The sequence below is a fragment of the Thalia democratica genome, chromosome 9 (genome assembly GCF_965202585.1).
Source record: "Thalia democratica chromosome 9, ktThaDemo2.hap1.1, whole genome shotgun sequence".
Taxonomy (NCBI): domain Eukaryota; kingdom Metazoa; phylum Chordata; class Thaliacea; order Salpida; family Salpidae; genus Thalia; species Thalia democratica.
The window spans coordinates 2,489,350-2,514,192 of record NC_139173.1 but is presented as its reverse complement, the minus strand read 5'-3'; the positions used below and the strand labels follow the sequence as shown (position 1 = coordinate 2,514,192).

The following is a 24,843-nucleotide window of genomic DNA, read 5'->3' as shown; positions in this document are numbered from 1 at the left end:
TTGTAAATCTATATTATATTTAAAGGACTATCCGTGAGAGTAGTGAGGTTTTTCAGAACAATCTATCTTAGATTTATATCGTGTACTAAAAATACAGCTCTAATATTGATAACTATTTTGATTCTTTTAAATTGGTTGTTCTATAAACAACAATATAGTTTATAAGTTGATTTCACAAAACTAATTTAGTGTACTGTATATTAGACTCTCGTATTAAAACTATAAATAGATAATTTTATAAATCAGAATGAGTTACTATACATATTCAAGTTACATGACTTTTTCAGTTTGTGTTAAGTTAAAAACATGTTACAGAACAAAAATTACTTTAAAGAGTATAACTGTATTTTTCAAATATATTTTTATCCATTACCTTGCTTTGTGATGTTTAATATATACATGACTTTTATTTGATGTTTTTTTATCACTTGTTTTCAATGAGAAACCAAAATCATAAAACAGTTTAACTGTTATCTAATTATTGATAAATTATATTACTAAGTTTGATAAATATTTATTGTAGTTATTCCACATTTTATATTACTGATTTGAAACATTCATAATTAGCATTTATTAAACTTATTGCAAACATGGAAAAAGAAAAAAATTGTTTCTAATTGTTTGAAAAACAAATTGTTACTTTATTATTACATTATTACTTTATTAACTTCAATTTTTTGTTTGTTGAACTAAATGAAAACATAACAACTATTTTATCAGTGAAAAGTTCTACTTAAAGTAAAAATACGTTAAGTAAAAACTTGGTCTTTACACAATTTATGATTTTTATTGACAAGACATTAAATAATGTTTTAAAACATTAACAAAAATAGCAGGTTAGTTTTTGTGCGCAAAATAAAATTTACAACAAAATTTTTAAAACCAAGTTTAAGGTTCAAACAGTTTATTTGTAGAGTTAAAATTGTAACGATGTATTTTTATTTTCACACAAACACTTAAATTTAAATTCATAAATATTGCATTAAGTTTAACCAGACAAGATCAATATAACAACATTATTTTATATAGACACTAAGTTTTGGACTAAGGTAAAACTATAAATGAAGCCACTAATGTTAATAGTTATTATAAAATAAGTTGTGTTCATATAGATACATTAACATATTATTTATAAAAAAAATACAACTTTATAAAACGATACAACTAGTAAAGATAGTAGAAGTGAAATTTACTCTTCATGATTATTTACAAAGTTGTTATTAAACGAGGTAATCATAAACAATGCTTCTATATACTTTACACTTCAGTTTTGATTGTTGTTCCTTGGTTAATTCCTTATGATGAGTTCGTATATGCTGACATCGATTTGAACTATAGGTAAACCATTTACCACATTCTGCACAACCATAAGGTTTTTCTCCTAAATGAATCCTAAAATGGTTGACCAAATTACCTTTAAATGAAAACTTCTTCTTGCAAATATCACATTCGTGAGCTTTTACTTTAGTATGTGACAACATGTGATATTTCAAATAATTTCTTCGAGCAAATTTCTTTTCACAAACTTCACATTGAAAGTCTTTGATTCCAGTATGAACTATCATGTGAGTCTTAACACTACTTTTTCGAGTAAAAGTCTTTTCGCATAGATCACACTTAAATGCTTTTTCTTTTGTATGAGTTAAAAAATGTTTGTTTAGATAACTCTTTCGAAAAAAAAATTACCACAAACATAACATTGGAAGTCTTTTATACCATTATGTACCATCATATGTTGTTTCAAACAATCTGTTCGAGCAAAACTTTTTTCGCATACGTCACATTTAAATAGTTTAAATCCTGAATGAACCTTATTGTGTCTTATCAAATTAGACTTTGTTTTAAACGTTTTATTACAAACATCACAAGAAATGTTCTTCAAATTTTTTTCAACTCCTTTATTATTTTCCATATTCACAAAAAGTTTACAAAATAACAACAACTATATGAAAGTTATTTCATTTAATTTTTTGTTAAATAATCTAGCAAGTAATCATCAATCTTATTAAGTTAAATTAAAAAAAAATTTAAATAGTTTTAATTTTTTACATTTGTGTTTATAATTTTATAAGTATGATTTCGTAACTTTCGCAAAAAGCAAATAGAACATAAATTTAAAGTTAAAAATTTATCAATTACAAAAACTCAAACATTTTGTTAAAATTGTAAATTTATTTTTAGTAAAGTTTAAGTTTGTTAATGCTAAACATAGCGAAAACGTTATATAATTTGAGTTTTTTAAAATTATAACTTAAGCTCATCTCTTCCATAAAACATTTAAATGGTTTGAATTTTAAATGAAACCTGTTATGTCCTATCAGCTGTGACTAATATTTCAAAGAGTTCTTACAAATAGCAGACGAAATAGTTTTAAAACTATTTGTATACGCTTCATTATTAATTTCGTATACAATATATTAAATACTAAATAAATAATTAAATCTCTTGTTTCAAATTATTGTAAAACTACAATTAGTTTTAACTTAAGCTTGGTATCAGAACTTAATTTACTACTTTTTAGAGAAATATAAACATAAATTAAAATATTTATTTTATTTAAAATGATAAGTAAGAACTTTTTTTTTCTCAGTTTTTTTAAATCGTTAATTAGTACTGAACATATCGTACTTTTTGAGTATATAAAATTAACAATTTTCATCTTTTCAATTCTTAGAATATCAATTTAAAATGCTTTGAAAACAGCTTGACAATTTATTGTTTTTTTTTTAACGAGCTTAATGTTTATAAAAACTCTTTTTAACTCTAATTTATTTTTAAGGTAAAATTAATCAGCCATAAAAACAGTCTTATGCTAGTTTACAATCTTATTCTATAGTAAATTTTAATAAAATGTTGTTTATTTTTACGTAACATTTAATAAATTTTCTATACAAATCACTAGTTCAAAACTTTTTAATCTTTTACATTTTAAATTTAAAAGATAATAACTAGTTTTCAAAGTTTTTGATGTTTATTAATATATTATAATTGTTGAATAAACATACATTTTAAATTCCAACTAAAGCTTAAGATATATTTTTCACAAACTAAAAAAACAGGAAAAAGTTGTGAATATTTAGCAAATAATAAGGCTATAAAGTAATTCATATATTTAGGCTTTAAAATGATTTATTTTATACTATTGTATTTCCAAATAATTTTGTTTTAGTTTTTGAATTTAGAGTTTTGTAGACTCGTGTTCAGGTTTTTTATTCAACTTACATGTAAACCAATATTTATATAAATAATAAACAAATTATAAATTATAACAGTACATTCCTACTTATTTTATGTACTACATAAAATATTAAAACAAAAGAGACATCTAAATTACTATTTACTTTGTTGTATCTTTGTATCAAAATATTGACTTAAAAATATCAAGTTGAACAAATAATGTAAATAAAAAGTACACAATTGTCTTATTTTTATATTATTGTATTTTTTTGTTTCGAATAAAAGTGTCTCTGGTATGTTTTAATTAACTAAACTGTACAATAGCATAACATTTTCTTTATACAGTTGATATATCAATTGTTTAGCCAAAAAAAAACAGCTTAAAGATTTAATGTGAACTTTTATTTTTTGTGAATAGATAGTTATTTTATCTTACTATATTATCGAAACAATAACTAACTATAAAAAGGTTTAAATCTTTATAGTTTGATCAACTATTGTACAATCTAATTATTCATAAGTATAATTTAACCTCTACAACCTTTTATGACCTTAACCTTTACTTTTTCGTATTTATGTTCCCAGATTATAGTTTAAATAATTTGTACTTATGAATAGCTTTTAGGAGCATGTGCTACCCCTTAAAAAAAACTTTACATTATTGCATAATTTTAGACATTACACTTGTAGATAAACTTGTTTGTGTTTTCTAATTATTATTTTTAATAAAAACTGTTGAATTTACAGTGTAACTTTACAAACTATCAGAATAATTTGTTTTCAGTTTATATTTTTTAAGGAGATTATCATTTAATTTAAACTGTTTTCAAAAAAATTTACGATATTTAAACATTATAAATCGTTAGTGTATTTTAGAGATGGAAAATCTTTAAAATCAGCTGTAACACATTTTAGATAAAAACTTTTGTGTCATAACACATTTATAATTTATGAAATCCTATCTTTAAAACAAAGCTATTCTAGTAAAAGTTCAGTGAAAAGTTCAGTAAAAGTTCTAGTAAATTCAAGTTTATGCACAGCTTTTATTTGTAGAACATTCAAACTAGAGAAAGTAAAACTAGTCAGCACGAAAATAATTTTATTACTACTACTTATTCTTATTTATTGGTAAAGTTTATTATAGAACTAATGTTTTATTTATTATTTCATTTTTAGATATTAAATAGTTATTCACAGCTATTAAACCTTCTATACCAGGGGTCGGCAAACTGCGGCCCGCGGGCCAATTGCGGCCCGCGAAGGGTAAATCTGCGGCCCGCGAGCACGTTATTTTTTGAATGGAATGCGGCCCGCGAAAGAAAATTTTGTGGCCCGCGAGCATGTAAAAGTGGCCCGCTGAGCAAAAATATATTTCAAGTAAAATTTTTTTCGGTATTTCGATTTAATTGGTTTAGTTTGGTTTTAAGTCTCTGTATTACATTTAAAAACAATTAGAAGAAGTTGCTACTTTAATTTAAAAATGTGAAAACGACAAATTAGCATTCTATCAGGATATTTTTCTGAGCTTCTTAATGACTTCTATTTTACAACAGCAAGTAATTATCTGAAATAAGAGTGCTTGAATTTAATAAGTTAGTTATATTATACCTATTTATCAAATAAACTAAATGCAAATGTTTTCCATTTTATACAAAAGTAATGCACAGTAATTAACTAAAGTGTCATTTCTTTATAGCTTAAATATTCTTTCCAATATTTTTTATACCTAAGTTTCTTTTATATGTTTTTTATTTGTAAATGTTATGTTTTAGTGTAAAAACATTTAAAATAACATAGCAATAAGAAAAAAAGGTTTATTTAAGTTTTGTTTTGACACATTTTAATTTTTTAGAAGTTTTCTTTGCACTTGAACTAATTTATATGCACACCAACTTAAAAAAATGCTAATATTTTAAATTAATTTTTATAAAATACTTTAGTTAGTTTAAGTTTAGTTTATGCATTATATTCTAAGTTTGTTTTTTCTACATGTAATATCTAAATTTGTACAGACACAATTAAAACAATATATATGACATAAACTAATATAGTTTTTGTTAGGTATACATTTTTATTTTTCAAACATTGATTTTGTCAAACTAAGTTAACTTTTATGCTTTGCATATCAATACACACATTTGCTTTTTTTTGGAGCTACCTTTTAGTTTAAATAGGTATAATATAACTAACTTATTAAATTCAAGCACTCTTTTTTCAGATAATTACTTGCTGTTGTAAAATAGAATTTATATAACATATAAACTAGACTTAGGGATAGTTTATAAACATTGACACACACTCAGACTATCACTATTTGAAGACTTCAAATCTCAGGCTTACTAAGTCATTTTACAAGTTTTCGGCTAGAATTGTTTTTTGTATACAAAAATATCAGGAATGTTTTTGTTAATTCAGGCTGGCTTTTTTGCTTAAAAGAGTGGCAAATTAAGCTTATGATGTAAGTTTTGCTCAACCCAAAGTGTAAGTTTCAGTTATAATAATATATGTTATAATATATGAAGTTCAAGCTTTAAACTTGAAAATTTATGTTTTAAAATTTTGGAAAAAAAATCGAACTTGAGAATTTTTGAAAAAGCCTGGAGTTTCAAACAATTTTTACATGTAAAGTATTAAAATTTCGATTTGAAACAAAAAAAATTAGCAAATAAACATTTCTTTATTAAAAAATATACTAAAGTAGCTTAACAGTGTTTTTTAATATTGATATACTTTATAAGACACTTTTTAAACTTTAACTAAACTTTATACTAAAAATAAAAGAAAGAATTGTACTTCTAAAAACTTTTGGTGCATTGCACCTTTACTTGTAAAATTTCACCGATTGTTGTGCTTCGTGTTTGAACTAAACCAAGAAATTATACTAAAGTGTCAAAGTTGAAAAACATCTCTTAAAAATTCTCAGATGAGCAGTAGTTTTTCTATCAGTGCTCTCATCTTAACATATTGATTAAAGTCATAATTTGATTTATGCGACTTTATAACCTTAATGCATTTCCTAAATAGAACTTTTTGTTGTCATTGAAGAAATAAAAAAAATTTTTTCATTACTGCCAACAAAAATTCTTTAAAAAAGTTTTCAATTATAAACGGTGTCTCATTATTAATAATAAATTTTGCTACTTTATAACTTGCCTTAACAACTTTTTTCTGATAATTCTGTAGTTACTGAAGATAATCATGTGCTTTGTTGGAACTGACTTTGGTGATTTGTTGTTTTATCGTTTCTCGCGATAACTCCTAACTAACGTTTTTTTTTTGTTGCTCGTCTTTTATTTTATAACTAATATTTTTAAATTCTTATTGCAGATAAAGAATTCCTGTAATGCTTAATAAAAAAGAGGTTTTTCTCTTCGCTAAAGACTCAATTAAGTTTTATACTTTTGTTAAAAATGTTTAAGAAAGTTAATTGTCTATTCCAGCTGACTTATATTTTTTTGGCATTTAATTTGTATACTATTAATAAGTTTCGTTATTTCTTTATGTTGTGAACTTTATTTTAACTGAGTTGCTACACCAACAGGCTGTTTTAAAAGCTTGAAAACTCAGATGTGTGTGAAACTTTTATTTCAAACACTTTAAATAAATCTTAGAATTCCCAGAATAGTTTTTATGACTGTAGTGTAGTTTACTAATTGTAGTTTTTTCTTGTTTTTTTACACTTTATGTACTTTTTAATGATGATGATATTTTTACTAGGTACTTGAGCAAGATTTACAACGATTTACTAGCTTTTTAAACTTTTAATGAACTTCGGCTGGTTTGATACAACTCAGACGCTTTTGCTTTTTAAGTGACAAGCATGTAAAAGACTAGTTACTAATAAGATATTTTATTTAAGTATTCAAGAATTAATTATGATAAAGAATTTGTTCTAGCTTTCTATAATACAAACAGGTATTAATTTTATTAAATTAACTAATTACTAAGTTTTTTAATAAATGTATACTATTTAACACGCAAAAACTTTTATTGAAGTTAATATTCTTAGAAATATGAAAAAAGGGGTTGATAATATAAGAAATATACAAAAGTAACTAATAAATTGTCTTTCAAGTTTGGTTTTTATAGAGAGTTAAATTGTATGTAAAATTACAAAAGTATTAAGTTTAACTTAGTAAGTGCTTATGAAAGTACATAGTTTATTAACACTTAAGTATATTATTCAATGTAAACTTTATTCTAATTTTATTTAATTTAATTTAAATAGTCATTCTATGTATAGCTAAAAGTTATTTAAAATGATAAGGTGAATAAAAGTAAAACTTTTCTCTAGTGTGACTAAAACTAAAAGATTATTCAAATGTCACTAAAACTAAAACTGCGGCCCGCGAAGACTTTGTAAACTTAAAATTTGGCCCGCGACCACCAACTGCCTGCCGACCCCTGTTCTATACTGTTTGAATATTAAAAAACAATATTTTAAGCCTTTTATATTTATCAGTTATTCAAAATTAATTATTAACTTTGATTTAGGAAATTGAAAATAAAACATGAAAATAGATAACTGACTGCAGACACTTTTTGTTAATAACATTTCATTGTTTATTAAAGCTAATACTTTATAAGGAAAATGTTTTAAACAATTGTTACAATTTTGTACTACTAAAAGCTTGTTGTTATAAGTATGAAGAACTGAAGATAATAATCTTTTTAATCTTATGCAGAAATTATAAAAATTATAAGACAAATCACAATCATAACTAAATAATATTTTTATGATTTTAACTTCTTTAAAAATAGCTATAACTATCGATAACTTGTTTAGACACTTATATTATTACAACTAACATATATTTAAACTGTAATAAAAAAGACACATGTTATATATAAACGTGCTTAAACTATTTATATAAAAGATTAATTAGCTAAAAAAATGTATAACTTGTTTTAAAACTGAGATATTGATCTGATAAGTTATTAAGTATTTGATATTTTAAACTTTTACTTTTCTAGGTAGTCATAAACAATGCTTCTATATATTTTACATTTCAGGTCTGATTGTTGTTCTTCAGTTAGTTCCTTATGATGGGTACGTATATGCCGACATCGACTAGAACTTTGAGTAAACCATTTTCCACATTCTGCACAACCATATGGTTTTTCTCCTAAATGAATTCTAAAGTGATCAACCAAATTACTTCTTTGTAAAAACATCTTTTTGCAAATATCACATTCGTGAGCTTTTATTTTAGTATGTGACAACATGTGACTTTTTAAATGATGTTTTCGAGCAAACTTCTTATTACAAACTTCACATTCAAAATCTTTGTTTCCACTATGAACTAACATGTGAGTTTCCACATGACTTTTTGCAGCAAATAATTTGTCACACAGTTCACATTTAGATGCTTTATCTTTTGTATGAGTTAAAAAATGTTTGTTTAAATTGCTCTTTATAGAAAAATACTTTCCACATACATAACATTGGAAGTCCTTTCTGCCACTATGAACCAACATGTGTCGTTTCAAATTACCTTTTTGAGCAAAACTTTTTTCACATACGTCACAATTAAATTCTTTTTTACCACTATGAACCAACATATGATTTTTCAAATAACCTTTTTTAGCAAAACTCTTTTCACATACTTGACATTTAAATGGTTTGACTCCTGAATGAATTCTTTTGTGTATAACAAGATATGACTTGTATTTAAAAGTTTTTTGACAAATATCACAGGAAATGTTCTTCAAATTGTTTTTAACAGCTTTATTATTTTCCATGTTCACAATGAATTAATAAAACAAACAATAACTAAAAGTAAAACTGTTTTATTAGAAAGCTTCATAAATATTCTATTAAATTTCCATGAAACTTATAAAATAAATACAAAAATATTTTCCAAACTTATTTAGTTTTTATACATTTTGTTTATTAAATTTAATGTTTTTAATAAGTAATTTTATATAAAGCAGATAGAAGGTTATTGTTTATTGAAGGAAAAAAATAGTACTCAAATATTTGGTCCAAAGACCTGGTGTACGAAAAAATCTTTCGGTTCTCGAGTCATACACCAGAATACAGTTTAAAGTCATGTCCAGGAAGATAATTTCAACAATAAAATCTAATAATAAACATGACTATAAAAACTTACTTTTAAACTGAAAATTAATATTTGAGTTAAAACAAGGCTACTTAAAATTTTAAGTTTTTTAAAGTCATTATTTAAGCTCATGAAATTAAAAATACCTCACTTAAATGGTCTAACTCCCGAATGAACTATTTTGTGTACTATCAGCTTTGACTTATATTTAGGTTTACAAAATCCTCAAAAAATATCTTAAAACTATTTTAAGCACTTTCATTATTCTCCACGTTCACAATAAAATAACAAAAACAACAACTACAAAACAATAAGTATTTTTAAATCATTACTTCCATATTTTTTTTACGTTCACAATAAAATTACAAAATTACAACTTCAAAATAAAACTAAACTTTTTTTTTTTCAATTTCCAAAAGAAAACTACAAATAAATTAGACATATGTTCAAGCTTAGTATCTGAACTTCATTTATAATATATTAAACTTAACAATGACAAGTAAGTAGTTTTTTATTATTTTATTACAATCATAAACTTTTTAAATAATTACTAATTAATATTGTATATTTCGTACTATTTGATTATATACAATTACAAGTATATTTTAAATTCCTAACGATTATTTTATAAAGCTTCGAAAACAGTTTGTCAATTTATTGTTTTTTGTTTAAAAAACTTAACATTTAGAAAATAATTTTTTAAGTATAATTAGTTATTTCAAAAAATTAAATTCATCGACAATAAAAGTTGTTGTAATGTTAGATTAGAACTATAGTATAACTTTGTAAAACGTTTATTTGTTTTTACATATTCTGTACTAATCACTTGTTTAAAACTTTATTACATTTTATGTTTTAAAACTACAATATAATAATTAGTTTTCTTGGTTGTTCATGTATATCAGTAGATATTTTTATAATCATTTAATATACATATGCTTTTAATCCAAAAATAAAGTTGAACAAAACTTGAGATACATTATGCACAAAATAAAAAACAGCAAAAAATTTATGTTCATGTAGCAAATATTACACGCTTTAATATTGATGTTAACCATATACAATATTTTTAAGTAGACAAACAATGTGTTCAAAATATTTTTTTTTATTTTTTAGGCCTGAGCCGTTATAAAGATTGTTTTAAGAGAAAAAAATTAGAAAATCTCAAGTTAAAAAGTAGTATATACTAACATAATAATTAAAAAATTATATTAGTCTTTGTGAAAAAAATGTTTATTTTACACTATTTAAAAAATTACTCTTATAATAAGTGATAATAAGTTTTGTTTTAGTTAATATAAATCATAAATTGAAAAGCAGTTATACGACAAGTCAAAATGTTAAATATTAATAAAATATGGTACACAAAATGCTTTTACTTTCATTTTGTAAAGTTGACTTATGTTAAGTAAGTTCATCGAAACAATGAAACAAAATATAATAACTTATCACTTTATTTTACCTTTAAATTGTAACCTGTGACTTATAAAATATGCAAAATTAGGTATAAACTTAAAACTCTAAGTTTCAAATAACACTTTGTTTCTCAATGAAATCGAATGTTATCTTAATTGTTTCTTTTTCTTTAGCTTTTGTTATAAATATGAAACAAAGTATTTACTAAACAACTTAAAACTTTTTATAACTTATTTAAATATTTTTTTAAGTAATTCTATATTCGTTTATTAGTTTTCTATTTAAAATTTTCTAGGTCAGCTCAAGGTTGGTTTCCTAAAGCCGCTTAAACAAACTCAATAGAAAATTAATAAACGAATATGGAGTTATTAAAAAATCTTAAGTTTTGAAATTTTTTATCTATTGTATAGTTTATTTTAGTAAACGATCAAAATTGTTTTGTTGCTTCTGTTATTGTTAATTTTAAAACTTAATTGTGGTCATGGAAAATAATGAAAAGGCTACAAACTGTTTATAAAAATCTTTCTGTGGTTTTTGTAAGAAATTTTCAAACACAAGTCACAACTTGTTATAGGCAGCACAATTGATTTAAGAGTCAAACCATTTAAATGTGACATAAGTTTTAATCGAAAACTTAATCAACGACGTCATATGTTAATACATAGTGGTAAGAAATACTTCCGATGTTAAATTTCGGAAAATATTATTTTTCAAACAACAGTTTAAAACCATATTTTATTACTCAGACAAAATAAAAGATATTTAAATGTAAACTGTGTGACTAACTTTTTACTTAAAAAATTCATTAGAAATCACACATGTTAATTCATACAGGAATCAAAGACTTTCAATGTGAAATTCGTGATGAGAAATTTTCTCTTAAAATCATTTATAAATTCATATGCTGACTCAAGAAAACCTCACGAGTATATTTATCCACAAGATAAAAGCAATATTTAAAAAACTTTGTATTTTACAAAAAAAAATTAAATTAAAATATTAATTTTACTAATATAAAAAATAATGAGAAATAGTTTGTCATATATTACATCCTAAAGCAATAAATTTATGAAGTTAACATGATCTATATGTATGATTATTTTATGTTTAAAAAAATAAAAATTATTATAAACTTACTATCGTTTAAAAATATAAAGTAGATGATAAAAAAAGTTTTTTAGTTTTATCTATAATAAAAAAGCTAATAAAATCTTTTACTAAAACTTTAACACAAAACTTTTTACCATAACTACTATACGCAAAACTTTAATAAAAAATAAACAAATAGTAATCGTTTAGTTTTCGTTATAAAAACAACTATTTACTACACTTAAATTTAAAATAATATTTAAATATTTTAATCAATTTCATTTATGTAAAAGTTCAGTATCAAGTACTTTTAACTTGTATATAAATATAAAAAATATTGATAATAAATGTTTACAAAAGGTAAGGTTGTGCTGTGGCTATATTTCGCATTTTGATGCTGAAAAATTTTGCTTGTTCTAATTTAATTATTCTACACAAAAAGTTACTGCGTAAACTTTATTTAATTATTTGTACTAGAAGCACTAAAAAATACTAATGTTTTAATTTATTTAGTATTGTAAAATGTATATTTATTATCAAAAACTATATTAAAAGAGCAAGACTAAAAAAATTGTATAGTCTTAATATAACAACAAAAAGGAAACAACACAACTCATAGTTATTACTTAATTTTTAATATAAAAAACTTTAGACCCGATATATCATATCAAACATATCGGCTAAATACATCTATACTAAAAGAAATTCAAGTTTTAAGATGTTTTAGTTTTTTTGAGTAATTTAACAAATGTAACTACAGAAATAGTATATATCAAACTAGTTCAACAATTCGAAGAAATGAAACTTACTATTTTTTATATTAAATTTTACCGTTACATCTGCATTTATATGTTCTGGTCAAACTTAAAGTATAATGTTTATTTACTGTAAATTATCATATAAATAAGGTTCAAAGAAACTAACAAAGCAGAAATCAGAACTGAAATGTAGAATAAACAAAAGTATTGTTTATGATTACCTCGTATATCATTATATTATTAAAGTTTAATCTAATACTACTTTAAAGTTTACCGTTTTATTTTAAACTTTTTTATAACAAAACTTTACAAACTTTGCAATAACTTTGGAATTAGTTTATATACTTAAAGGAACTTTAATGTTTTTAAAATTAAAATTTAAAGCATAATGTTTATTTACTGTAAATTATCATATACATAAGGTTCAAAGAATTTAACTAAGCAGAAATCTTAACTGAATTGTAGAATATACAAAAGTATTGTTTAAGATTACCTCGTTTTAAAACCTTAATACTGAACTTTTATTCTACTTATCAGAATCAAAAACATTTCTTCTTATAATTTGTTAGATTGTCATTTTTGTAATAAACTGGTCAAAGGACATGCTTTGTTATATATGTAACGCGGGCCTGACAGTTACTGACTATAACGCGCTATTATATCGATATCATCAGATAGTTGTACGCTAGTGTTAGACTGATCTCGTTAATTATTAAAGTAGGTTTACAAAGTGTAAATTAAAATTATACTGTTATTTTAATAAATTAAAAGTGTTAGTTTGAAACTAAACTACTGTTTATTAACATAGGTTTACAAAGCTCTTAGTTAACTTAAACTATTGTACATTAAAGTAGGTTTAAAAGGTCTTCAGAAAAATTAAACTACTTGGATAATTGCACTTAAGTCTAAAATGTATTTACAACAAACAAATGTTTGAAACAATATTCCAAAATGTACTAGCGAATTAATACCAAATAAAATATTTAACAACCAAAATTTATTACAATTGACATCGTTACGCTAGTAACAATGTTGAAAAAAAAAACTTAGAAAATAACAAAGCTAAAGTGAAGGCAAAGTCGAAACAAACCAAGCAAAAACCAAAATCAACAAGCAAGCCGAGTAAGCCAAAATCAAACGAATGCATCACTTAAAACAGGGAGTAATTTGAGAGAAGAGAGATAGAGACATCTTAAATTTGTCGAAAAAGGAGCTTGTTGCTGAAAAAAACGTTACTCAACATTTTTAAGGTAAAAAAACTGAAAATTTCTAACAAAACTTCTAACAAACTTTGTCATAAAAACGAAATTAGCTATTAAGACGTATGACGTAAACTTTATAAACATACGGGTGTGTTACTACGTTACTTAAAATGGTCTCCAAACACTTAAGCTAATTAAAATTATTTATATTCATCTAACATTGGAGATGTGATTATAGACATATAGACATTCTGGTGTTTTTATGGGGTAAAAGAAATACAGTACTTTGTAATGTGGTATCCAAACAAATAAATTTTATCTGATTTATAAAATATAATTATATGATTTAGATAACTGATAATAATAGGTTCATCTAACATTGGTAATGTGGTGATCTAGACTGACTTAATCTGATACTATCTTTTGAATTTCATTTGTCAATCTTCCTTAACTTCTTTCTTTTTTAACTGTTGAACTTGCGTATTTAAAACTGAACTAAGTCTATTTAAACTGTTGTTTTGGTAAATAGCATTTAAATAAAAATTCAACATCATTAACCCTTGTGTGAAGTATTAATATCATCATTGATAATCGTGTGCATTACTTATATTGACTGTTTAAAAAATAATATGAAGATTTCAGACTCTTAACTCAATATAAGCACCGGGTGTCTTAAATGTATTTATGGATTGAAGAATACTGCGCTCTAAAATACGTGTCTCAAAAAAAAATCTTATTTTAATTGATTAACCTAACCTACGGGTAAGTTACGAAATAACGTAGTTAGGAAATACGAAAAAAAGAGATTATAATACTTAATAGTAAATGATAAACTAAAGTGCTTTCGTCATATACTTCACAACAAAGTAAAATTTATGATAAAAGTTGATATAAACCAAATTAAATAACCACACAAGTAAAATATATAAAATAAAGCGATGGTAGTAAAGAAAAAAATAAACGAACGTACTGAAATTTTGACATACTGAAGTTTACTAAAGAATTTACAGCGATTGCTACGTTTATAGTCTGTTTATGAACAGAAACTAAAATTTACTTGATTAATTTGAACTTTATTTGTCGACATAAAACTTCACTTAAAAACAATATTTTTTGTTTGACTAAAAATAATAAACGAGTTATTTTAACAATCTAAATTCAAACGCCGATTCGTACGCATACAATCGAATGTTGACTACTAAAAAAATATTTACAAATTCGACAGATCAGCAACAAAAACTCAAGATAACGTTTTTTTTTCATAGATTTCATTTTTACTTTTAGTTTCAAAATAAATTAATTCTATAAATTAAAACAAACGTCCAATGCCGTAATTTTAATTTAATATTTTGAAAAAATCATTTGTGTAAAAACAATAAAGAGTTAAAAAGATTAAATTTAGATAATATAATTAAAAATTTGTTTTATTTAATTTTCATATATTAAAACTTCTTCAGTTTTTAATTCTAAAGTTTAATTGATTACTAGGTATATGTTAAACAATAAATTGAAAATTTTTTACATCTATATTATAAATGCTTGAAATGGTCTTTTACAATGATGTTGACAAACTTAATCATTTTATCCAAACAGAAATAATAGTTGTGAGTTGAACATAATTGAGTATTTTGCCAAATTACGCTTATGAAATTATATTAAATTTAAAATTTAAAGTTCATTGTTTATATAAGTATATAAATTATATTAGTACAATGCATTTCATGTAAAACAGTTACTTATCTATAGACAAATCAAAGGTTAAATGATTAACAAAAATAGCTTATATTGAATAGGTTGTACTATAAAACAAAACTTTTAATAAAATACATTCAGAGCTCACTTTACTTATTTTTTTCATCATTGTTTGTAATTAGGTAAACATTATAACTAAATTGGACATTTAAGTCAAATTTAAAAATAATAAATATAGAATAATAAATTTAAAGTCATTAAAGTGTGTGTATTAAGTATAAAAGTCAAAGACAAGTTATAATCAGAACTAAAAATGATTTTAACACTTTTTAACTAAACAATAACAACCAATAAATTGTTTAGACAGTTTATTGTAAATAACATATAAAATTAATAACAACTGACATATATATTAACTATAATGAAAAAAGACACAAATTATATAAAAACGTGATTTACTGTTTAAAAATAAGATTGAATATAGAATAATGGGTGTATAGTTTGTTTTAAAGTTGAGATACTGTTCTGTAAAAGTTTAAATATATTTAGTATTTAAAACTTTTATTTTTCCAGGTAGTCATAAACAATGCTTCTATAAATTTTACACTTCAGTTCTGATTGTTGTTTCCTAGTTAGTTCCTTATGATGAGTTCGTATGTGCTTACAACGTTGAGAACTGGTTTTTACCACATTTTGCACAACCATAAGCTTTCTTTCCTAAATGAATTCTAAAATGGTTGACTAAATCACTTTTATGTGAAAACTTCTTCCTGCAAATATCACATTCGTGAGCTTTAACTTTAGTATGTGACAACATGTGACTTTTCAAAACATCTTTTCGAGCAAACTTCTTATTACAAACTTCACAATGAAAATCTTTGATTCCAGTATGAACTAACATGTGGGTTTTCACACTACTTTTCTGACTAAAATATTTGTCACACAGTTCACATTTATATGCCTTATCTTTTGTATGAGTAACAAAGTTTTTTTAAGTTGCTCTTTTGCAAAAATAATTTACCACAAACATAACATTGGAGGTCTTTCTTACCATTATGTACCAACATATGTTGCTCCAAATGATTTTTACGAGCAAAACTCTTTTTACATATTTCACATTCAAATGGCTTGACTCCTGAATGAATCTTATTGTGTCTTATCAAATGAGAGTTTGTTTTAAAAGTTTTCTTACAAACATCACATGAAATGATCTTCAAATTATTTTCAACAGCTTCTTTATTTTCCATGTAAACAAAAAGTTTACAAATTAACAATAACTAAAATAATGTTTAATTTAAAGTGTTGACATTATATTTATTCTTTCAAAAATTTATTTTGCAAACTAAGTTTCGGTCAAAGACCTCGTCAGTGCTTAAATAAATCTAAAAAAAGATATGTGACAGTCATGGAAAATAGCATTTAAACAATTAAATTAAAATAAAAACAAATTATTACTGAAAATTTTTACTTAAGAAACTAAACAAATTTTAATATTAAGACTGAGTTTTAGTAGAAGTTTAAATTTTTAGCTAAGTTTTAAAACCAATATAACAACAATAATAATAATAATAATCAAAGATGTATGTAGCTTTCTTTTTTCTTCTAGATAATTTACAGTCTAAACATTGCTTAAGCAAAAGTGTAGTTAATGAAATGAGCTTAAAATTTAATTGAAATTGAAGTAGCTTATTTTAATCGTGACGTAATTATTGAAAATTTGAACAATCTTGTGCTTTTAAACGTTATTAAAATTTAAATTCCCGTTCAAATGCTTTATATGAAAGCTTACAGTTAAAACAAATTTTTACCTTAAAACAAAACAATTTAAATTATGGTACTAAGTTTGAATTTTTGGCAAAGTTTAAATTCTAGTTAAATTTAAAAATCAAAGAACAACACAAATAAATAAGTAAAAGGTTAATAATAATAAGTGGGCTTAAGTTAAGATGCATTTTAATCAAGCTAAATTTTATTGTGACTTGAATATTGTAAATTTAAGTAATTTTGTGCTTGTAATAGTTACCAAAATTTGAAAATTTTGCTTTAATAATTTAGAAAAAAAAAAAAAACTTTAAGAAAATTATAGTTACAAAAGTTAAAAAGCATGCATAAAACATGTATTACGAACGAGTAATTTAAGTTTTGAAGTGGAGTTTTCGGAAGTGCGGGCAGGAATAAAAGAGTTCGTACCGTTTGTTTAGATTATCCCTTCTGTCTGCTTTAGCGATCGCGACCTTTTCTAATATGCAAGTACTGCAAATGCTTTGTGGGTTTTTTGCTTTGCCAATGTGGTGAATAATTTCCCAATCTATTTTGTATACAATGTTCTTATTTTTAAGCTTCAATATATACTTCGATAATTCTGTTCCGTTCTCTTTATAGTTTTTAAAGTCACTAATATGGTTGTACCATCTTTTTTTAAAAGTTCCACCCGTTGAGCCTAAATAGTTTTTTGTTTCGTTTTCCGATTTGATTGTCGCTTTATATACCACATTTTCAACTAAGCATTTATTCTTAAGGGGACATTTGTTTTTTTTTTCGGCAGTTGCAAAGTGTTTCGTTTGGATCATCGTTTCTTGTTTTTAAGTATTTTCGATTGTGTTTTTGGATTGAGTTTCTTAATATTGCTCATGCAGCTATACGAAATTTTACAATTATTTCTGTTTATTATTTTGTTTAACTTGTGGTCTTCTTTGAAATGTTTATCTATTAGTTGCAGAAAAGCTTTACCTATATTGGTTCTTACTGATTGACAGTAGGGTGGGTTGAAGTAGATTGTTTTTCTTGTTCGTGCTGGTTTCTTTTTGCTTTGGTTGTTTTGGTGGTTGGAGTATATGAGTTTGTCTTTGAAATTTGAGTTGGTTAAAGCATTCTGGTATCCAGTTATTGATTCATTGAAAATTTCTTTGGTTTTTGAGAGTCTATTGAGTCTTTTTTCGATCATTTTTGGTAGGTTCTTTTTGATAATGGACGGGTGGTTCGAATACTTGTTAATATAATTGTTGACATTATAACAAATAGTTATTTACCTTATTAAAAAATTATAAATAGTATGATTTTAATTGTTTCAATATTAATACATTTGTTTTTATTCATATAGTATAACTAACAACCCTTTATGAAAAGCATGTTTATAGTAAATCAAACAATCAAACCTAACAAAAATTATTTTAAAAACTTTATTAAAAGTAAATTGTTGTTTAGTTAAGTTTAATTTTTTTTAATGCTAAACAAACTTGTATTGTTATATAATTTGAATTGTAAAAGTTGAGTAGTTTCAGTTAGTTTTGTTGAGATTCTAACTAAGTTATTAATAAAATTAAAGTTAACAGTCCTATTGTAGAAGTTTGAAGTCTTTTTACAAGTATATTTTGAGAACAAATTTTGTATTATAGTGTATACAATAAATTTTGTCTACTTATTTGTCCGACACGATATTGGTCAAAAAAATTAAACTTTTTCTAATGTTTAATACTTTAAATGTGTATTATCATTTCTAAATTTTTTAATTTATTACAGCATTAATTGTGGCAAGTAAAAATATCATATTAAAGTTCAATGAAAGTTTAGTAGAGCCAAAATTTTACTCAAAAATGTTTAATAACAATTTCTCTACTGTAATCTAAAAACTATCGTCTTCTGTAATTGTAATTAATAAATATTTAAAACGATCATTATATTGTTTAAGTTTATCTTAATACTACTTTGAAACATAGAGTTTACTTTAAATATAGCTTTACAAACTTTGCAACAACTTTCGAATTAATTTGTATACCTAAGAACATTAATGTTTTTAAAGGTTAAAGCATTATGTTTATATTCTGTACATTATCATATACACAATGTTCATAAGGAACTGACTAAGCAGCAGTCCGAACTTAAATGTATAATATATAGACGCATTGTTTATGACTACCTGGTGTAAGAATAATGAACGTTAATACTGATTTTTATTTTAATTTTCATAATCAAAAGCACTGCTTCTTATACATTAATAGATTGTTACGTTTATAATAAACTGATCGGAGGATATGCTTGGTAAATATGTAACGCGGGACTGGCAGTTACTGACTATAACGCTCTTTTATATCGATATCATCAGATAGTTGTACGCTAGTGCTAGACTGATCTCGTTATTTGGAAAAGTATTTAAAAGTGTAAATTCAACTTATTATATTATTCTAATATGCTATAAGTGCTGATTGAACCTAAAGTATTGTTTATTGAAGTAGTTTTATAAGGTATTTAGAAAATTAGCCTACTTCTATAATTTAGTTCAAGTCAATAACTTTAGAATGTATATACAATAAATAAATGTGCAAAATAATACAACAAACTGTACTAGCAAGTTAATACAAAATAAAATAATTCGGCTTAACAATCAAAGTTCATTACAATGTATACTGTCACGTTAGTAACAATGGTGATCAAAAAACTCAGAAAATAACAAAGCTAAAGTGAAGGCAAAGTCGAAACAAACAATGCTAAAACCAAAATCAACAAGCCAGCCCACAAGCCAAACTCGAAAATTTGAACTTGTAGTCCGTTACTTTTTACAATATATTTGAGAGAAGAGAGAGAAAGACATCTTAAAATTGCCGAAATAAGGGCTTGGTACTGAAAAAAAAACATTTAACAGCATTTGGGTGGGTCAAAAAGCCAACATAAAAAAAAAAAAACTTTTTACAACACTGTATTATAAAACGAATCTTGCTATCAAGACGTATGATGTAAACCCTACTATAAATATACGGGTGTGTTTATAGGGTAAAAGGTTTACTACATTATTTAAATTGCTCTCCAAACACTTAAGCTCATTAAAAGGTTCAATAATGTTCTGATAATAATAGGTTCATCTAACATTGGTAATGTGGTGATCTAGACTGACTTAATCTGATACTCATCTTTTGAATTTCGTTTTGCAATCTTCTTTAATTTCTTCCATTGTTAACTGCTGAACTTAGCTTGCCTACTTAAACTGCTGTTAAATAGCGTTTGAATAAAAAATCAGCGTTATTCTTAACCCTTGTTTGAATTATTAAGATTATCATTGATGATGGTGTGCATTACTTATGTTGACTGCTTAAAGATGAGCAAATTAGTTTAGTTTCATAACGGACACTTCGTGGTTTTGAATGTAAACACATATTTACATTGTTTTCATGTAGTAAAGTATAACGTGCTCTAAAATACGTGTAACCATAAAATTAATCTAATCTGAGTGCCTTATTTACGAGTAGCTTTCAAAATGATGTAGTTACAAAATACAAACAATAAGAGGGTTTTAATATTAAGTTTTTTATCAACCTCTTATAATCCTAAATAATAAATAAAAAACTTTAATGTTTTAGTCATACACTTACAAAGAAAATTAAGTTTATTATAAAAGCTGATACAAAAGAAACTAAATCACTACTTAAAAAATATATAAAACAGAGTTAATAGTAATGAATGAAAAATTAGCGAAGGAATTATATCAAGGAATTTGCAGCAATTCCTTCGTTCATAGTTTGTTTGTGAACAGAAATTAAATTTATTTGTTTGGTTGGAACTTTACTAGACGACGTAAAACTTCAATATAGGTATATTTTTGTTTTTTGACGAGAGATAAACTCCGGGTAAATCAAATTCAATCACCGATTTATATGCACTTAATAAGATATTAATTTCTTCAAGTAAAAAGATGTAAATTGTCTATGCGGCAGCTCGGCAAAACAAACCTTTACAAAAAAAGTTAAGGTTTATTTGAGATGTCATTTTTATTTATAGATCAAAATATATTCTTTTTAAAAACTATAAAACAAAAGAAATCGTTCGGTACAAAGTTCTTTTAACATCAAAAGATCAGTTGCGTTAAATCAAATAAAGTATAAAAAGTTAAATTTTAAGATCAAATTTTATTTTTATTTTATCTATTTAATAAAACAACACTTTTGCCATTTTTCTAACTACAAATCGACTGAAATCAAAAATTACACTAATGTGTTTCTACATCTATATAAAGTTTTCTGGCAATAATCTTTAACAACAAATATAACAAATTTAATTGTTTTATTCAAACAAACATGATAGTTGTGAGATCAACATAAATGTATATTTTAAGTTACGTTTATATAAATCATAGTAAATTGGAAGTTTAAGGATATACGTTTATAAACACAAAAGTATTGTATACATTGCAGTTAAATAGTAATTTTACTTTATTTTAAGACAAATCAAATGTTAAGCAGATAACAAAAAATATAAGACTCTAATGAATAGGTTATGGTACTAAAAACGTATAATAAAATACAATCAAAGCTCAATTTATAATCTTTTATCATATTTAAGTCTTGAATTTTTATATATATACAAATTATAAAAATTTTAAGAAAATTAATAATCAAAACTAAATAACATTTTCATGATTCTAATTTTTATAAAAAAAAGCTATAACTGCCGATAACTTGTTTAGACACTTCTATAATTATTACAACTAACATATATTTCAACTATAATAAAAAGACACATGTTATATAAAAACGTGCTTTAACTATTTATAAAAAATATTAACCAGTAAAAAAAAGTATAACTTGTTTTAAAACTTAGATATTGTTCTGATAAGTTATAAGTATTTAGTATTTAAAACTTTTACTTTTCTAGGTATTCATAAACAATGCTTCTATATATTTTACACTTCAGTTTTGATTGTTGTTCTTTAGTTAATTCCTTATGATGAGTACGTATATGCCGACATCGACTAGAACTTTGAGTAAACCATTTTCCACATTCTGCACAACGGTAAGGTTTCTCTCCTAAATGAATTCTAAAGTGATCAACCAAATTACTTTTTTGTGAAAACTTATTCTTGCAAATATCACATTCATGAGCTTTTACTTTAGTATGTGACAACATATGACTTTTTAAATGATGCTTTCGAGCAAATTTCTTTTCACAAACTTCACACTGAAAATCCTTTTTTCACATTCATCACATTCTTTAATATGACATTTTTGAGTAAAACATTTGTCACACAGTTCACATTTAAATGCTTTTTCTTTTGTGTGAGCTACAAAATGTCTGTATAGTTTGCCTTTTTGAGAAAATTGTTTTAGACAAACTATACATTGAAAGTCTCCTTTACCACTATGTACCAACATATGCTGTTTCAAATGATGTTTTTGAGCAAAACTCTTTTCACATTCATCACATTTAAACGGTTTGACTCCTGAATGAATCTTGTTGTGTCTAATAAGATATGACTTATATATAAATGTTTTCTTACAAACATCACAAGAAATGTTCTTCGAATTACTTAGAACAGCTTCTTTATTTTCCATGTTCCCAAAAAATTTACAAAATAACAATAACTACAAAAAATTCAATTTATAAAAATTGCTGACTTTTGAAAATTAATCACCGATCTTATTAAATTATTATAAATAATAAGTGTTAAATTATTATAACTTTCACAAAAATTCATAAAAAGCAGGTTTATAATAAATTTGACGATGAAAACTGTAATATATTATCTTAAAAATTACTTTGTTGAAATTGCAAATTGGTGTTACGAAAAATTTAAGTTCTTTTATGCTAAACAAATGGAGGTTGTTATTAAATTTGTATTTAAAAATTGAACCGCTTATTAAGATGTGATTTATGTTAAAATTCGGTCAAATCCGACAACCGCTTATTTATTATTCAGTAAGTAGTTTACGATTTGAAATTAACACGTTTAATAAGAGCTTCAATTTTCATAGTTTTTTTATCATATCGTATTTACAGAAAGATTTTAATTAATTATCATGCATAAGTCTTAAAACGTGTATTATATACATATATAGTGAAAAAGTTTAAAAATAATTAATTAAAACTAAAATATAAGTCTATAGATTTAAAAGGTTTTTAAAAGGTAATAACTACATTTAGTTTATTTAAACCCTTTGTTATAATATTAAAACTACTGACATGTATAATAACTAAGATACAAAAGACCTATATTATATAAATAAGTGCTTTAATTACTGTCAAAATAGATTTACTAGTTATATAAAAGGTGTAGATCTTGTTTTAAAGTTGAGACAATGTTATAATAAGTTTAAAAGTATTTAGTATTTGAACTTTTATTTATATCAAGTAGTCTTAAACAATGCTTCTATATATTTTACACTTCAGTTCTGATTGTTGTTCCTTGGTTAGTTTCTTATGATGAGTACGTATATGCCAATTACGACCAGAACTTTGTGAATACCATTTACCACATTCTGCACAATCATAAGGTTTTTCTCCTAAATAAATTCTAAAATGATTGACCAAATCACTTTTCTGTGCAAACTTTTTTCTGCAAGTATCACATTTGTGAGCTTTAACTTTATTATGAGACAACATGTGACTTTTTAAATAATCTTTACGAGAAAACCTTTTATCACAAACTTCTTATTGAAAATCTTTGATTCTAGTAAGATTTAACATCTGAGTTTTCACACTACTTTTTTTTGGTAAAGAATTTGTCACACAGTTCATATTTAAATGCTTTTTTTTTTCGTATGAGAAACAAAATGCCTTTTAAAGTCACCATTTCGAGCAAAATCCTTAAGGCAAACATAGCATTGAAAGTTTTTTATCCCACTTTGTACTAACATATCTTGTTTCAAATTACTTTTAGATTAAAACTCTTGTCAAATTCTTCACATTTAAATGGTTTGACTCTTAATGAATCTTGTTGTGTCTTCTCAAATTAGACTTAGTTTTAAATGTTTTATTACAGACATCACAGGAAATGTTCTTAAAATTATTTTCAACACCTTCTTTGTTTTCCATTTTCATAACAAGTTTAAAAAAATAACAATGACTAAAAGGATATTTTTTTAGTTTTCAAAATTGTCTAAAAATTATAATTTAAAATTAAGTTTTTTTCTCCAATTAATTTGATTTCATACATTTATGTTTATTTTTTTCAAGTTTGATTTTTTAATTTTTACATATTTTTAATTAACTTTTAATTAAATTAAAAGATTTTTAACTTTACCGATGAAAATCAAAAAATACTACCTTAAAATTTTTAGTTGAAATGGCATAATAATATTTGGTAGAGCTTAAATACGATAGTGCTAAACATAGCGAAGATATCAAGTAACTTTTTTCTCATTGTTTATTTAACGACAAAAATAAAAGCGCTCAAACTATTTGGTCCTAGGACCTGATGTACCAATAAACTTTTTATTTATCTAGTCGCACACCACGGATACATTTTAACGTCTTATCCAGGACTGAATTTGATTTTGTTATAGGTATAATTTAATCTCACGAAACCGCAATTAAATAGACTCCTTAATGAATCATGTTTTGTATTATCTATGATTCATATTTGCAAGTTTTTTTCAAACAACACAAAAACAAATTTTTCTAACTATTTTTACACTTCCACTATTTCCCAGTTCACAATGAGATGGCAGAATATCAACAACA

The 24,843-nt window shown here is 24.2% G+C and overlaps 1 protein-coding gene and 1 pseudogene across 1 annotated transcript; both read right to left on the bottom strand.

The window, feature by feature from the left end:
* Window positions 1-1,220: 1,220 nt before the first annotated feature.
* LOC145844310 (uncharacterized) lies at window positions 1,221-22,290 on the bottom strand (annotated as a pseudogene).
* A 46-nt stretch (window positions 22,291-22,336) lies between these two features.
* LOC145844309 (uncharacterized) lies at window positions 22,337-24,195 on the bottom strand. The gene is made up of 4 exons (XM_082951701.1): window positions 24,141-24,195; window positions 23,634-23,807; window positions 22,530-22,702; window positions 22,337-22,372 (listed from the first exon to the last, which is right to left on the bottom strand). The coding sequence occupies exons 1-4, from the start codon at window positions 24,193-24,195 to the stop codon at window positions 22,337-22,339; spliced, it is 438 nt and encodes a 145-aa protein (XP_082807827.1).
* Between the last annotated feature and the right edge of the window lie 648 nt (window positions 24,196-24,843).

What these genes read in the sequence shown, in the direction of transcription:
- LOC145844309 (XM_082951701.1), bottom strand. Translation starts at nt 24,195, where the DNA reads ATGGAAAACAAAGAAGGTGTTGAAAATAATTTTAAGAACATTTCCTGT. An exon ending in TTATGATTGTGCAGAATGTG is followed by an intron (nt 22,703 to 23,633) that starts GTAAATGGTATT and finishes TGGAAAATAAAG; the next exon opens with AAGCTGTTCTAAGTAATTCG. An exon ending in ATTTGAAACAGCATATGTTG is followed by an intron (nt 22,373 to 22,529) that starts GTACATAGTGGT and finishes GTCATATTAAAG; the next exon opens with AATGTGATGAATGTGAAAAA.